Source organism: Lasiosphaeria miniovina (assembly GCF_030549165.1).
Source record: "Lasiosphaeria miniovina strain SMH2392-1A chromosome Unknown B0T26scaffold_9, whole genome shotgun sequence".
NCBI lineage: Eukaryota > Fungi > Ascomycota > Sordariomycetes > Sordariales > Lasiosphaeriaceae > Lasiosphaeria > Lasiosphaeria miniovina.
Genome location: NW_026848228.1, coordinates 1,866,823 through 1,881,957, shown reverse-complemented (window position 1 = coordinate 1,881,957; position 15,135 = coordinate 1,866,823). Strand labels below are relative to the sequence as shown.

Genomic DNA, 15,135 nt, shown 5'->3' with positions numbered 1-15,135 from the left:
TAGGTGAGACACGGCGCCGAGGGCACTGCGGCCAAAGTGTGCGTGCCCCTTTTCTCCCTTTCCTCTTTTTTCTTCACGATTGTTTTGGAAAACGACGGGAGGAATGCTCTGGTGCCTTGGCTTATTCACGTATTATTTCCGCCATGCACAGACCGTACGAAACCACGTGCGATTCCACAAAAAATAAAGAACAAAAATAAAATGCGATATTAAGATTAAGGCTGGTCACGAAAAACAAGCCAATACCCAGCAGAAGCACGAAGCACGAGTCCAACGTGAAAGATTCTCGGATCCGGCCGGCTAGCTACAACTGGCGCATCACGTGCCGGCCGCTCCGCTCACACACCAGAACTTTGAACGGCCCGAGGCTCGGACAAAAATAAAATAAATATTCACAAATGCCAGCGCACTTGCCCTGTTCCCCCGACACTTTTTACGCGCCCCCCTTTTCACCTCTCACCCCCTTTCACCCCCAAAGTTCAGACACTGCATTCCATGTTGACTCGTTCCCGCTCTGGGACGCGGGCACCCCGCCTCCGCCCCCGACGACCCGGCTAATCCGGGTTATGTCTCCGGAGCAATCGCGAACACCTGTGGCAGCCATTGCCTTGAGCCCGGAGTGGCTCCACGGCGCAACACTCTCGACGCTGATGTCTTGGCCATGGGACGCATATTGCATTGCAACAGAGCAGTGGAGGATGCTTCGAGATGGATAAAACCTAGGCTGCGCCCCTCGAGCCCGCTCGAGCCCGCATCCAGTCTGGCGCACTCGGGCTGCACGCTTAAGAAAAGGTGAAGAGGCAACATTAGAAATTAGGTGCCTACCTAGTCAGCCACGATGAAGTCAGTCTTTGCTCTTGGCGTCGGCCTGCTCTCCCTGGCAGCGGCGCTTCCAGCCACTCTGTCAGCCAGCAAGCCGCCGTCGGTGAACGGGACGAGGTTCACCATCGACGGAGAGACGCGCTACTTTGCCGGCACGAACTCGTATTGGATCGGCTTCCTGACCAACAACAAAGACGTCGACTCGGTGCTGAGCAACATCGCCTCGTCGGGCCTCAAGGTGCTGCGCGTGTGGGGGTTCAACGACGTGACGCGCAAGCCGGGCAGCGGCACCGTGTGGTACCAGCTAGTCTCGTCATCGGGGTCGCAGATCAACACGGGCGCCGACGGGCTGCAGCGGCTGGACTACGTGGTGCAGTCGGCCGAGAAGCGCGGCATCAAGCTCATCGTCAATTTCGTCAACTATTGGAACGACTACGGCGGCATCGCGGCCTACGTGTCGGCGTTCGGCGGCACCAAGGAGAGCTGGTTCGCCAACGACAAGGCGCAGGCCCAGTACCGCAAGTACATCGCCGCCGTCGTCGGCCGCTACGCCAGCTCGCCGGCCATCTTCGCGTGGGAGCTCGCCAACGAGCCGCGCTGCAAGGGCTGCAGCACCGACGTCATCTTCAAGTGGGCCTCGGACACGTCGGCCTACATCCGCTCCCTCGACCCGGCCCACATGATCACGCTCGGCGACGAGGGCTTTGGGCTGCCCGGCGGCACCAGCTACCCCTACGGCACCAGCGAGGGCGTCGACTTTGTCAAGAATCTGGGGGTCAAGGACCTCGACTTTGGCGTCTTCCACATGTATCCCGGCAGCTGTATGTAATCGCCGCATGCCCCGAACCAGCGCTCGTCTAACCATTTGGGGCTCTAGGGAGTGTTCCAAACAGCTTCGGCCCGGGCTGGGTCAAGGACCACGCCGCGGCCTGCAAGAAGGCCGGAAAGCCCTGCGTTCTCGAAGAGTGTAAGTGCCGCCTCCGTATTTTCGCTGAAAGAGGCGTTTCATTAACAATCTTCTCAAACCTCGCAGACGGCGTCACGTCAGACCAGTGCAACGTGGAGAAGACGTGGCAGCAGGCGTCGCGTGCCGCCGACGGCATGGCCGGCGACATGTTCTGGCAGTGGGGCGACAAGCTGAGCAGCGGGCAGTCGCCCAACGACGGCAACACCATCTACTACGGCTCCAGCACCGCCACGTGCCTCATCACGGACAATGTCAAGGCCATCAACTCGATGTACTTGGTTTGACCGGTCGTGCTTTTCCGTCTGTCTTTTCATGTGCTTTATATTCAAGTGCCACAGGTCATTTTTTTCTGTAAAAGTCGAGACAAAATAAGATTCGTCTTGTTTATGAATAAAAGCAGTATTTCCGTGTATAAATTCAGGTGACATAATTACAAGCCAACACTGCAAACAACGCCGTACGTGACAAAACGAGGTCTCCGTCTCCCCACAGAGTAGAGTAGAGTAGAGTAAGTAGAGTAGCGCAGGCAGATCATAGGACACCTGCCATATAGCCGCACGCTCGCATGCACGCACGCAACATGCGCCGCCGCGCAATTCAACCGCGACCGCGGAGCCTCCCCGCCCGCATGCCCTTTGACTCGCCGGGAGCCAATCACGGCGCTTCATTCAGGCAGCAGTCTAATTGCAGCGAACAAGGAGCAGTGCCGGCTGGGGAACGAGCCCCTTTCCTGGGAAGTCGGCTCGCGGCAGGTGTCCGGGGGCAGATTAACTAAGGTAGCCGCCGTGGAGAGGGAGGGGCCGCTGCATGTAATATGCTTGTGAAGACGGCGAGCAGTATATAATCACCCGTGCTTTGTTCTTCTTGGCCACCTCGTCTTGCGCGCCCATTTGGTTCACCAGGGATTCGGGAAAGTCGCTAGATCTTTTGTTTCTTCTGCCATGGCCATGGACCGGCTTCTCTGCGTGCTCGGCGCGATCCTAGCCGCCGCGGCTCTCGGCTCGGCGCAGTCCGCGAGCCCGGTGCGAATCATGCCCCTCGGCGACTCCATCACGGGCAGCCCGGTACGTGATGCACCACCTAACAAGAGAAACTCACCACTAACACGAGAGACGAAACAGGGCTGCTGGCGGGCCCTGCTGTGGCGCAAGCTGCAGGCCGCGGGCGTGACCAACACCAAGTTCGTGGGCACGCTGCCGGCGCAGGGGTGCGGGTTCACGTACGACGGCGCCAACGAGGGCCACGGCGGGTTCCTGGCGACGGGCATCGTGGCCAACAAGCAGCTGCCGGGCTGGCTGGCGCAGACGCACCCGGACGTGGTCATGATGCATCTCGGCACCAACGACGTCTGGAACAATAAGCCTGCCGACGATATCCTCGCTGCCTTCTCAGCCATGGTCGACTGGATGCGCGCGAGCAAGCCGGGGATGAAGATCCTCGTGAGTTTTTCCTCCCTCCCGCTCATATCCTGTCGGGGACTGAATCGAGGGTTAATAGGTCGCGCAAATCATCCCTATGAACCCGCCCAACTGCAAGGACTGCGGCGCGCGCGTCGTCGCGCTCAACAAGGCCATCCCCGCCTGGGCCGCCAATGCCACGTCGCCCGCCAGCCCCGTCACCGTCGTCGACTGCTGGACCGGCTTCGACCCGGCCAAGGACACGGGCGACGGCGTGCACCCCAACAGCGCCGGCAACGAGAAGATGGCCACGTGCTGGTTCGCGCCGCTCGTCGCTGCCATCAAGGGTTAGGGGTGATGTGTTGTGGGTGGCTGTTTTTCAGTGTGGCGATGTGTTGTGGGTGGCTGTTTTTCAGTGTGGTGATGTGTTGTTGGTAGCTGTTTTTGAGTGTGCTGGGGCGAGGTTCGTTGTCGAGGTGGTTGTTGAGTCTGTTTCGAGGTGGTTGTTGAGTCTGTTTTGGTTTTTTTTTGGGGAGAGGGGGAGTTAAGGCGTTGGTTGCTGTGTAACCAGACGTAGGCCTGGCCGAAAAGAGCCCCTGAATAAGGGGCGGGGTCTGATCGTGAACCCCTGGGCCCCGGCTCGCAATGTGTTAATTACAATCTGGAACACAGCCAGGATCGTAACACAATGCCCTCATGTCGCAGCTATGCAAACTAACCTAAAGAAGCAGATTCTATGTTTATCTACGGGCATTAGCCTGCCGTGGGCTGAAAGCTGGGGGCTAACAAGTCACGAAAGCGTGCACAAACGTTGTTTTCACAAAGCTGGGTCGGGGCTGGGCAGGGCCGAGGCCGTGGAGGTGGGCTGGGCTGGGCCACATGAGTGGAATTCGTGCCAATAGGGCCAGACGTTTGCCGGAAAATTCCTATCGGAAATTCCGTCGGGGTCCCGGGACGGCCGTGGGTGCGGCCTGCTTTGAAATCGGCCTGCCTTTTGCACGATCTGAAGTTGCACAGCTGCGGCGCGCGACGGCGGCCAAGCCCAACCAAGTTGGGATGCGACAGCCTCAGCCTGTCAGAGACCCACCACCCACTGCTGCCTCTGAGGCCTAGGCCTTCGCTTTGCCGCGCCCTGCCCGGCCCAGCCCCGCCCGCCACACCGGCACGGGCAAAAGCCTTCAACTTTGCCGCCTTGGCGCGGCGGTGGTGGTGACGGGCGGACACGGCTGGTTTGCTGTGGCTGCCGACCTGGGGGTCTGCTGTCGCCAGTGCAGATCGAGGTCGGGAAGAAATGCTGGATCGATTCGTCCGCTGCTCCCGGAAGGGGGAAAGGGGGAGGATTGAAATGCTAGCCCCCGCCTGTCCAATGAGCCGGTCCAATGAGCTTTTGCTGCTGTTTTTTTTGAAAAGAAAATGGCGTCCCAACCGATCTCCGCGAGCACGGAGACCCCCAGCAAAGCCGTTCAACGTCTCGGCACGAGAAACATCCGAATCGTCAATCCTCTCATGGCCTTTTTCTCTTTCTTTCCTGTTCTTTTCCAAAAAGCCATGCAGTTATATAATTAAGCCGTCCTACTAGAACCGTACCCTTGCAGGAGCACGAACCTTGATTCCTTCCATCTCACTAGACGATGCCGCCTGTCTTGGCCAGATGCTGCCTGTCTTGGCCAGATGCTGAGCTGATCCCTGGCCGCGGACCAAAGTCCCCCCACCCAGCCCCCAAACGCCATCGGCCGCAGTGGGGGGGGGGGGGGTGGGGTCAGGGGTGAGGGGTCAGGAGTCAGGAGTCAATCAGCCGCCCCTACGGGGCGTGGACGGCACAGCAGAGAGCCGCCACGTGACTGAATTCGAGATCCATCGTGCTAGCCGCTAGCCGTCGGAAAGGGGGCTAGTGTGGGTAATTTTATGTCGCCTGGTGTTTCTCTGACCCCGCCACACCCCTGAGCACATTGTTATGTTTCCAAACTGCATTGCAGAGGGGATTATTTGTGAAGCGTCGAGAGTTTAAGAGAAAAGAGCGTGAGGGTCGAGGACGGGTGGGAGGCCCTGGCGGTGTGCCGAGGTGGGGTCGTGGTCTCTCTGAAAATCTGAAGCTGTGAAGGTGGTTAACAGTCTGAGGTTTGACTTTGTGCGAATCCAAGTGTTGGTCGTGGCGGTGGGTTGATAGTTCCCAATAGCGGGGAAGGTTGGTTATGAACAGCTTTTCAATTAAGCGAAAGGGCTCAAACTCGGTCCTTGAGCCGCTCGAGTTCAGTAGGTAGAGTAACTGATCAATCGCTCATGTCTGTCACTCAGGGACCGATTCCAGCAGTTTCTGGATGCATTTCTTCCTCGCTCCTTGTAGACGACCGTTCGGATTCTGCGGAGAAGAAGGTTCGTAGATGTTCAGCATCGACGTGCCACTCCGCAACTCCCGAGATGGCAGTCGCCGTGACTATTTTTCTCGTGTCCTGTTGCACGACCGAGACAGCATTCGATTTGTGCCTTGTTCCAGTGTACATGGCTAGAACACGCAAGTCGTGCGGTCGTGGCTTTTGTGTGGCAGTGTCGTGAAAAGTTAGGTCTTGTTTTCGGCTGCCGCCACCAACCAAAAATTAGCATTCCTGTCGTCTAATAACCCTGGAACTAAAGCAGCCGTAGTAGATATAAGGGTCGTGGCTCTTCGTGGTTGAAGCGATTTGGTAGCCAATCAAATCTGAATTACAGAGTCTAAGGCTCTAACAAGCCCTTCCTAGTTTAGTGCCCAAGACAATGCGTTCTAAAAGAGTAAAGTTTGATACGCTCGTCGCTGGCAGGTTTACAAACCAACCTTTCATCTAGAACTATAGGGTAGGAAGATGGAGGTCTTTAGGGTGATACTGCGGGATTTCAAATAATTCGCCTATCTAGCCAGTAGCTACTATAAAGGGCGGCCCTTTCTCTTTTGCCAGCCGTAGTTGCCCACAGTGCTGCACTTTAACGCAACAGGTGGTTCTCTTATCGTGTCTGCTGGAACAGCGATAGTGTCTTTTCTCCCATCTGTCTTCAGCTGCCCCGCGAACACAGAGGGGCAGAGGGGTACCTAGATTCGCATATTTGTTTCCCCCGCAACGGGCCAACAGCTAAACTTCCTCTCCCAAAAAATCGTTGCGTCGCTAGGAACCTGCCTACCTAACTCCAGCTTTTGTTCACCCTCGACCTTTCGCGCACAAACTACTACACCCAGTACCCCCAGCTTAAGCCCTAACTGAAGCTTGCCTGTGCACATTCACATTCTCTCTTCTGGTCGTCATCGTCGCGCCGTCTTTGTCGCTACTCTCTCGTCGTTATCTTCGCACCGTCTCCATCATCCTCATTCTCGTCGTCTTTCTCCGTCACCACCCTGATCCGCTCGTCATCATCCTTCCGTCGTCATCCTTCCTTCATTCTGATCTCCGCCGCGCGTAATCACTCTGCCAAAATGGCAAACATGGACCCAGACCCCGTCGACTGGAACTTCGAGTACCAGCTGCCCTTTGGCTATAGTCGGATGATAGAGGATGAAAACAACCTCAACCTGCCATGCCGTTTTCTGCCAGAGAGAAACCCTGGCTTTATTGGCCGAGAGAAAGAGCTTCAGGACATGCGCGAGGAACTGAAGCCGCTGCAAGGGAATTGGAACTTCAAATATCATGAGTTGCACATGCCGAAGGAGATGGCGGAAACCTCTGCCGCCAACTCGCTGAATCTCGTTGGTCTTGGCGGCATCGGAAAGTCCCAGCTTGCCCTCGAATATGCCTTCAGATGTGCCGACGAGTATGATGCGATCTTCTGGATGAAGGCCGACTCCGCCGAGAACTTGCACAACAGCTTTGACCAAGCTGCTATCGCCCTCGGCATCCCCGACGCAAAGTACAACGTCTCTATCAAGAACCAAATCATGCTATTGGCTTGGCTTGAGCGCACCAGTAAGTTCCTGAAATTCTAGTCAAGGTATATGACACTCAGATGCATGCTGACGATTCACAGAGAAACGGTGGCTACTCATCTTCGACAACATGTGGGCTTTTAATCAGGCGTTCTGGCCATTCTGCAGGGGCAACGGCGTTACCATCACTGCCGGCGGACACGCTCTTGAATGGGCCGAGGAGTTTCACGTGCCGCCGTTCCCGCTCAGCACAGCGGCCGACTTTATACGGATCAACGCAACCGGTGAGGTACAGTCCTGGCCATTCATCTCCAGCGGTGTGTCGGAAGCAGCCACGGAACTCGCGCGCGAGCTGTGCTGCTACCCGATGGCGCTCGCTCAGGCTTGCTCTCTCGCAGCCGAGAAAGACATGGGACTGCACGACCTCCTGGTGCTGTGCAGGGAGGACCCCAACGAGATCATCGAGCATGTCCCTGAAAACCTCCACATGGGGTACGACTACCCAATGTCCGACTCTCTGCAAGACAAATTCGGCCGCATCTACCCACCCGTTTCCATCTTGCTCTCCATCATGTCGTTCTTCAAACAGAGGCCTCTTTCAAACAAGATGGAAAAGGAAATTCTTCGCTTGGACGCGTCGAGATTGTGGGAGGTGGTAGCTGCCGGTGGTGTTCCCCGGCTTTTCTATCGGGAGCCTTGGGACCACATCTACTCAATCAGTGACAACCTCAGGGCCAGGTTCGAGACGTTTGGTTTCAGTTACGATGAGGCATATCTATCCGACGTGCCCTCCGAGGTTGATCGAGGACTTGGTCAAGTGCTTGAGACGTTCGATGGCTTGTTTTCTCGGCAGGGCCGCGAGTGGTTTGAGCTGTTCGGCGGGTATGTCCCTTCCCCAGCAGACCCCAAACCTTTTGTCTACTTGATTTTCGTTGCTAACTAGAGGTCCGCAAACTCTAGTGTTGACATCAAGACCTTCGTGGACTCGGGGTTCTTCGGCCGAGACGGCACAGTGCCGTCGGTCATCCGTAATCAGTGGATCAAGCATATCCGAGATAGCGATAGACGAATTTGGTTCAAACTTGCGACAGCAGAACTAAACGCCGCGTTCCCCAAGGTCCTGATTCAGAACGGGTCCTACGACGCAGACATCCTTGAAGAGTGCTCGTGGGTTATCGAAGACGTGTACAACCTGCGGGACCTTCGGGATGAGTTTTACCGCGGGGAAGACCCCCAAGATCCCGAAAACGACAAAGACGAAGACCCGGACGATTCTGAATCTCCTGACAACGCCGAAGATCCCGGGCGCGCCACTCTTATTGCAGCATTAGACAACCGGATGAGATTGCAAGAGATTGCGACTTCCCCAGTGGACCCGAGCGACTCCATGCGCCTCCCGGAGTTCTGCGTTCTCATGCGCAATGCCGCATTATACTGCCTCGCCACCGAGAGCGAGGACGACGACGAGATCGGTGGGTTGAGCAAGCTGGAGCACCTGGAGCGGAGCGTCACGGCAGCCTACGAAGCAGCTCTCTTTTGCGTCAACATGCCGTATGACCGCGCCTGGGGCTTGCCCCTGCCCGCAAAGGAGTGCGCCCAGCTTTGCGGCTGGGAGGCGCGGCTGGCGTCGAGGCGCGGCGACTTTGCCCGGGCCAAGAGGGCCCTGCTCCATCGCCTGGACATCAGCACGGGGGAACTCGACGTCGATTTGTTTGCCGCCAACTCCGCTCTCGGCAACCTCTACCTGAGCCAGGGCAAGCTCGAGCTCGCGTTGAAATACCACCAGAAGTGCGTGGCGCATTCCGGCCCCCCCCTCGCCCAGCGTGCCGCCTGGCTCAACTGCGGCCGGACCCTGACTGCGCTGGGCCGGTTTGACGAGGCCGACGAGATGCTTGCCGCTGCCGAGGCTGTCCCCTGCCATGAGGAGATCAGGCTGTTGTAAGCATACTCCCCTTTGCTTTGTTGCTATGATCCCCCCTTTCTTCCTCTGGCACAACCCCTCTTCCCCCAAAAAGAGCAGCAACAACACCCGTGAACACAACGACAGAGTCAACGGCAACGGCAATGGCAACGGTAATAGTAATAATGAACACCGTTGCCAACCTTGATTGACCGCCTCCAAGTACCCACCACCATTTTCGAAGGATTTCTAGAAGAACCAGCGTAGCAAATCAAGCACCCAACACTCGACATCTTCACACCCCCTCCCTCATCCACTAATCAACTTCCCGTTTTATCCACATTAGTATGAACAGAGAAACTAACCACCTCTGCAAATAGCACCGCCTACCACCGCGCCGTCTTCTTCCTGGCCCGCGGGCACATTCTGCTAGCCCTCGCGGCCTTTAAACTGTTGATCGAGGCCATCGAGGCGTCAGACTGGTTCCTAGACCACCTCCACGCCGCCTGCCTGTACAAGGTCGGCTGCATCTACACGCATTCGTGGATGCTCAATCTTGCTCGGTATGTTTTTTGCGTGACATTTATCTGTCGCTTGGCGTTGTCGAGTACTGTGTTTTGTTTTGTTTCGTTTTCAGAGATTTGCCTGTTTTTTTTTATTTTTTATTTCCCGTCACTTTTCCCCCTTTCCCTTTTTTTTTTTTTTGGGGGGGGGGGGGGGGGGGGGTTTCTTCTTTTCTTCCTTTTTTGCATACTCGCCAACTCTATCGAGAAGCCGTCCTTTCTTTAATCTCTGCGTATTCTACTTTTCTTTGTTCTCTTTTGCTGCATTTTACACTGCTCTTTTCCCTACTTACTACCCTACTCACATCGTTCTTTCCCTCCTCTCTGTATTAACCATCTTATTTGTACCCGTCTTTTCCCTTCTTCTCCACTCTTTTGTTACTTCCCTAGATTTTAGTTTTCTCTTAATCTTTTCGCTCTTTTCCCTACTTCCTATCCTGCTTTTTCTTTATTCTCCTTTTCTCATCCTTTGTCTTTTTAACTTGCCCGCCTCACTTGTATCGTCTACTAATCCGCACTCTGCACTTTGCAGGCACTACCTCGAGCAGAGCCTCGGCGAGCACGCTCGCAGGTCTTCTCCGGCCTGCGAGCGTGTTCGCGTGTTGTTCATGCTGTCGGAGGCGCTGAAATTGGCGCTATCGGCGCAAGACGCTGAGGATGCTGCCTCGTACAAAGACGAGGCGGCGAGAATTTACCAGGACTTGACGGGGAAGTCCGAGGAAGCGGCGGCAGCTGCCGCCGAGAGCGAGTTCGACTCGCTCGTGGACGCGGAGCTCCGCTGAGTAAAAAACTGGGGAGGGGAGGGGGGTGTGGGCGGGCTGCGGGGGGAGGGTGGGGGGGGTTTTTTTGTGTATAATTAGTGCTATTTTATTTTTGTAAAAAAAAACTTTACGATGTTCCTGATTTCTATAGATGTCCGCCGCGACGACAATTAGTGTGCCAGCTTGTTCGAGTCGTGCTCGGGGGGAAAGAGAACAGCACGTAATGATATCAGCTACCTGAATTATCAATTGCAAATTAGCGTCCTTTAGCTTCCTTGACTTCTTTCCTCCCTATATTTGAGTGTGTATTTTATTGTACCACCACCATATCTACCTATACCGAAGACGATATGCCTAACGCATACCTTGATGTGACAGATAATAAGCTTTCGATTCGAAAATCTGCTCAAAAACACGGTATACCGTACACAACATTGAACGACAGACTCAAAGGAATACCCCCTAATGATGAGGCTAATTAGCTGCATCGTCGCCTTACGGCTGAAGAAGAAAAGCGGCTCATTCAACGGATCCTTCGTCAAGAGAGCCTCGGCTATGCCCTTAGCCAATCGCAAGTGTGTAGTATTGTCAGAACACTACTCGTAAAAAAGGGGGATAAAGAATTCCTAGGGAAAAAGGAGATTGAGGGCTTCAAAGCCCGTAATCCCGAGATAAAAGCCAAATAGGCAAGAGAATAAGAGCCGCTCAATTTAATGGCTTCACTCCTAAAGCCGTCAACTGGTATTTTGACATCAGGGAGAAAGTGACATTAGGGACAAAGAATACGGCTGGGTCAGGCCTGAGCTCACTTTTAACGTCGATAAGGCCGGTATTATGGCGGGCTTTGGTAAGAAAAGAGTCTCTATAATGTTTTCTACCGCTAAATCTATATAGGGCTTGACTCTTTAGTCTTGGGGAGCTCGGAGACTAGAAAAACATACCTCAAAAGTGATCAGGGCCGTGGCTGGTGCACCATAATCGAATGCATCAGTGCAGACGGCAAACTACTTGATCCAGGCATCATTTTGAGGGGAAAAGAGCTTCAAACGCAATGGTTCGAGGAAGAAATGAACAAATTCGCCGCCTAGAGCTTTGTTATAAGCGAAAACCGCTAGACAGATAATAAACTCGCGATCAGCTGGCTTGAGAATATTTTTATTCCACAAACTAACGGCTTATAAGGCTACGATAGTGAGGCTCACCTCATTATTCTTGATGGCCACGGCAGTCATACAACTGTACGAGATAAGTCCCGTGCTTTCTTTCGACTCATATTCTTACATTTATTATATAGGATAACTTCATGACGATATGCTTCTTTAACAATATATATCTTTGTTTCCTGCCGGCCTACACTACTTACGGCTTACATCTACTTGACAACGGACCTTTCAATACGGTTGAAGCTTACTATAGGCGTGAGCTGGTCAAGTTGGCTAGTCTAACCGACGCAGCACCGGTTGACAAGATTAACTTCATTCGCTGCTACAAGGTAGCCAGGGAGGAAGGATTTACACAAAGAACCGTCAAATCTTGGTGGCGAACGACCGGGAATTGGCCTATTAGTAGGCAAAAGGCGTTGCGTCACCCATAGATTCAACAAGACAGAAAAGAGACCCCGTGTCACGGCAAGTGCAGACAACTCTGGAATAGTGGGCCCGACCCGGACCCCACTAGACTAGATGGCCCGTGCACCCCACGTCCTATTTCCCTGCGCCCTGCCCAAGCTTTAGAAACTTCCTTTCTTCTTTCTTTCCTTAGCTTTAGATTCTACGAATACAGTGACCATATTGCAGCCTTGTCTCATGCAGTTGACTGTGCGGTGATACCCCGGAACCCTCGGCCCTCCCTGAAGTCCCTGATACCTCCATATCAGGCCGCCAGATAACGGATATGAGCAAGGGGGCTAGTCCGGGCACAAGAATGAAGTTCAGAAAGGCCGGCCGAGCAGTTGACGGGCTTCAAGCCGAGTTGATTTTGAAGCAGGCACGAATCGAAGCCTTAGAAGCCGAATTAGAACGCTTGAAGCCAAAGAAAAGGGGGAAAATTCCAAACCCGAGTAAACGGTTTATGACTTTGGCTACCATACTACTGGGTAGCGGGGCTCTTGCAGAGCTTCAAGTTGAGGCTCAAAATGCGGCTCAAGCAGAGCCGTAAGAAGAAGAGGTGGATGAAGAAGACGATGAGGATGACGCTGCAGATGACGACATTCCACCTGCAAGAATGACCAGATTAGGGCGTTCAGCCAGGGTGCCGGTACGATATATGGATTACGCGATTAATTAGCTCCATTTTGCTATGTTTTATTTGAAAATAAATAGCGTCACAATTGACTATGCTACGGTTGTTCAAAGTTGTAGTGTTTTGGTGTAAAAAGTGATCGCCTAGCCTGGGTGATCGGGTGGGGAGATGGTAGGCTGCGAAGTAGGTCGCGAAGTATGCTGCAAATCCTTTGCCTAGCTCCTTCGAGGCCCACATTCCAACAGTAAGATTTCCGCCCTCAAGATCACACAGCATCTCAGCTCAATGGCTGGCATTCTAACGCGTCGCAGCTTGTCCCGAAGTTCATTAGCTAACCCGTTCGAACAGCAGCTGCCGCATATCAGCAACATGGCTGGAACGTAGTGTATCGGAGAAAGCCCTATCGGAGAAAGCTCTATCAATTTGGAACTAAAATCAAGCGTCCGCTAAATTATTCAGGACTTGGCAGAACAAAGAGACTTGTTGCGAGAATAGCCTCGCACTTCTATGCAAACCCCTCTTGGAATGAGCCGACGGTTGTACTTCTTTATGGAGTCGGAGGTGTGGGCAAGATGCGGCTTACTCAACAATTTGCCTCTTTTGAATGGCCATCCTTTAACGGCGTCTTTTGGTTCGACGGCACAAGCAATGAAGCACTGGCTACCGCAGTGTGGGATGCCATTGAGGATGGCATAGTTCAGGAGGCCGGATATTCATTGTTCAAAAGACAGGATATTAGTCTTACCTTTCGCCTTGTCGAGGTCACAGGGCTCGACCTACAAGACAGCCTGCGGCTGGTAGAGCAAAAGTCGGATACATGATTCAGAGCTATGGACCCCACGGTATGTCTACACATCAGCACCCTGTTCACGGAAGAGGTATCAATCTTTGATACTAAACAATCACGCCAAAAGCAAATGAAAAAGACGCCATCGAGTTTGTCGGGGTACTTAGTCACCTCCCTTTGGCCATTGCCCAAGCTGGTGCATATATGAACATGAGGACATCTCGGCCAATCCCTAGCGTGACTACCTGGATATATACTATTGGACTGCGGCTAAAATGGCTTAATGATGGCTAACCGCTGTCTGGGACTACGGGAACGAAGCTATTTTCACCAGCTGGGAAATTTCCTTCGCCGCAGTTGAGCAGAGCGCTCCCGAGGCAGGCAATCTGCTCCAACCTTGCGCCTTTCTCAACAAGGACGATCTGGGAGAGCCTGTTTCAAGTGGGCATAAAAATAATAAGAATAGTAAGAAATAGCTTTCAAACCTCGTCTGCATTTACCGTGACTTCGGCCGTGATGCTAACGGGACATGTCCGTTACCCTAAATATCGGTCAATCGATACTGCCCTCTGGATATTATCCTCCAACTCGGTTTTGAACGAATCTCCATAATAATCCGGTGGCTACTTAATGCATCCATTTACTCATCTTGGACAAAAGAGCAGCTCGATCAAAAGGCTAGAAAGAGATATGCGACCAAGGTTCTCGCCCTGCTATCCACCGCGCTTGACGCGATTAAGGACGACCCAGACCCAAGGTACAACGCCACGAGAGTCATGGGACATTACGACACGCTGCCGCGAGCCGAAGCGCAGCTAGCTGAGAAGTTGTCCATATACGCATCGCCATGTCTCTTAGAACCCCCGAAAACCATAGGAGACGATAGCTCCGCACAGCTCGGCTTTCTGCCAAGAATGGCGAATAGGGCCGTTGGCAGCTTACTTGTAACGGCTTAGACGAGCGGCCCTGGATATCGACCGTGGTGGCACGTCGCCCGAGAGTCACAACTACCGCAAGTACCTCAGCGATCAACTCTGGGAAAAGTCGAACTGCTGGATTCTTGCAGAGATGAACGTTTCGATTCCCGAAGGTGACCACAATGTTCTTCAGACTCTAGCCAGACTACCAGAGTCCCTCTTTGCTCAGGACAGACTCCCAGAGAGCCTCAAATGAAACCTCCGATATCTAGACCTCGCCAGCAGGTATGCCAACCATAACCCTGAGACCCGACAATATGTCACCTTCTCGGCCGGCGTCGCCTACGCAAGGATGGGAGAGATTTGGGAAGCGTTTGAAATGGTTGATCGCTTGCTGGATAAGATGTTCATTGCCAAGACAAAGAGGCCCTCGTGGTACACCGATGGCACGATTATAAATTGCAGGGCGTCTCCGGTGCTTTTGGCGCATATGGCTTTGGAACGAAAAAACAGAACTCTCGCCGTTGAGATGTACCTCCGGCTCGCTAGCAAGGCCAAAGAGCAGTTTTCGACAGCGCCGGGCGTTTACCACATGTACCTATATACCATTGCCTCGCTGTACGCAAGGATGGACATGGTCCCGGAAGCCGAGAGGTATTTCGCTGCCGTGGATGGCTCCCCGCCGCACTGATGTTACAAGATCATTTTATGCGTGGATAATGTCGTTTTTACTTGAGCGCATTATATTTTGAACATATTCCTGACATCGGCCAGCTGTCCGTCTTGCTCCACATGCTCTTCAACTTTCACCTATTCGACATTCAAGAGGGCTTTGATTGCATGACTGCGCGATGGACATCGACAATGGCCTTGCCATAGCCTTGCGTCATTTTG

The 15,135-nt window shown here is 53.7% G+C and overlaps 4 protein-coding genes across 4 annotated transcripts; all 4 read left to right on the top strand.

Moving 5' to 3' along the window:
• Positions 1 to 838: 838 nt before the first annotated feature.
• Positions 839 to 2,073, top strand: B0T26DRAFT_682194 (glycoside hydrolase superfamily; the record flags this gene model as incomplete). The annotated part of the gene is made up of 3 exons (XM_060440733.1): positions 839 to 1,643; positions 1,700 to 1,789; positions 1,856 to 2,073. 3 exons carry the CDS (start codon positions 839 to 841, stop codon positions 2,071 to 2,073), a joined length of 1,113 nt encoding a protein of 370 aa, XP_060289791.1.
• A 693-nt stretch (positions 2,074 to 2,766) lies between these two features.
• B0T26DRAFT_841178 (SGNH hydrolase-type esterase domain-containing protein) lies at positions 2,767 to 3,532 on the top strand (the record flags this gene model as incomplete). The annotated part of the gene is made up of 3 exons (XM_060447550.1): positions 2,767 to 2,853; positions 2,902 to 3,228; positions 3,287 to 3,532. Coding segments are annotated over exons 1-3 (606 nt in total), but the record flags the coding sequence as incomplete, so codon positions are not given.
• A 2,902-nt stretch (positions 3,533 to 6,434) lies between these two features.
• On the top strand, positions 6,435 to 10,317 carry B0T26DRAFT_877331 (uncharacterized protein; the record flags this gene model as incomplete). Its single annotated transcript, XM_060448130.1, has 5 exons — positions 6,435 to 7,112; positions 7,174 to 7,954; positions 8,033 to 9,010; positions 9,353 to 9,535; positions 10,068 to 10,317. Exons 1-5 carry the CDS (start codon positions 6,626 to 6,628, stop codon positions 10,315 to 10,317), a joined length of 2,679 nt encoding a protein of 892 aa, XP_060289789.1. The 5' UTR covers positions 6,435 to 6,625.
• Positions 10,318 to 13,354: 3,037 nt separating this feature from the next.
• B0T26DRAFT_682191 (uncharacterized protein) lies at positions 13,355 to 14,932 on the top strand (the record flags this gene model as incomplete). The annotated part of the gene is made up of 5 exons (XM_060440732.1): positions 13,355 to 13,379; positions 13,646 to 13,789; positions 13,985 to 14,153; positions 14,281 to 14,414; positions 14,514 to 14,932. 5 exons carry the CDS (start codon positions 13,355 to 13,357, stop codon positions 14,930 to 14,932), a joined length of 891 nt encoding a protein of 296 aa, XP_060289788.1.
• Between the last annotated feature and the right edge of the window lie 203 nt (positions 14,933 to 15,135).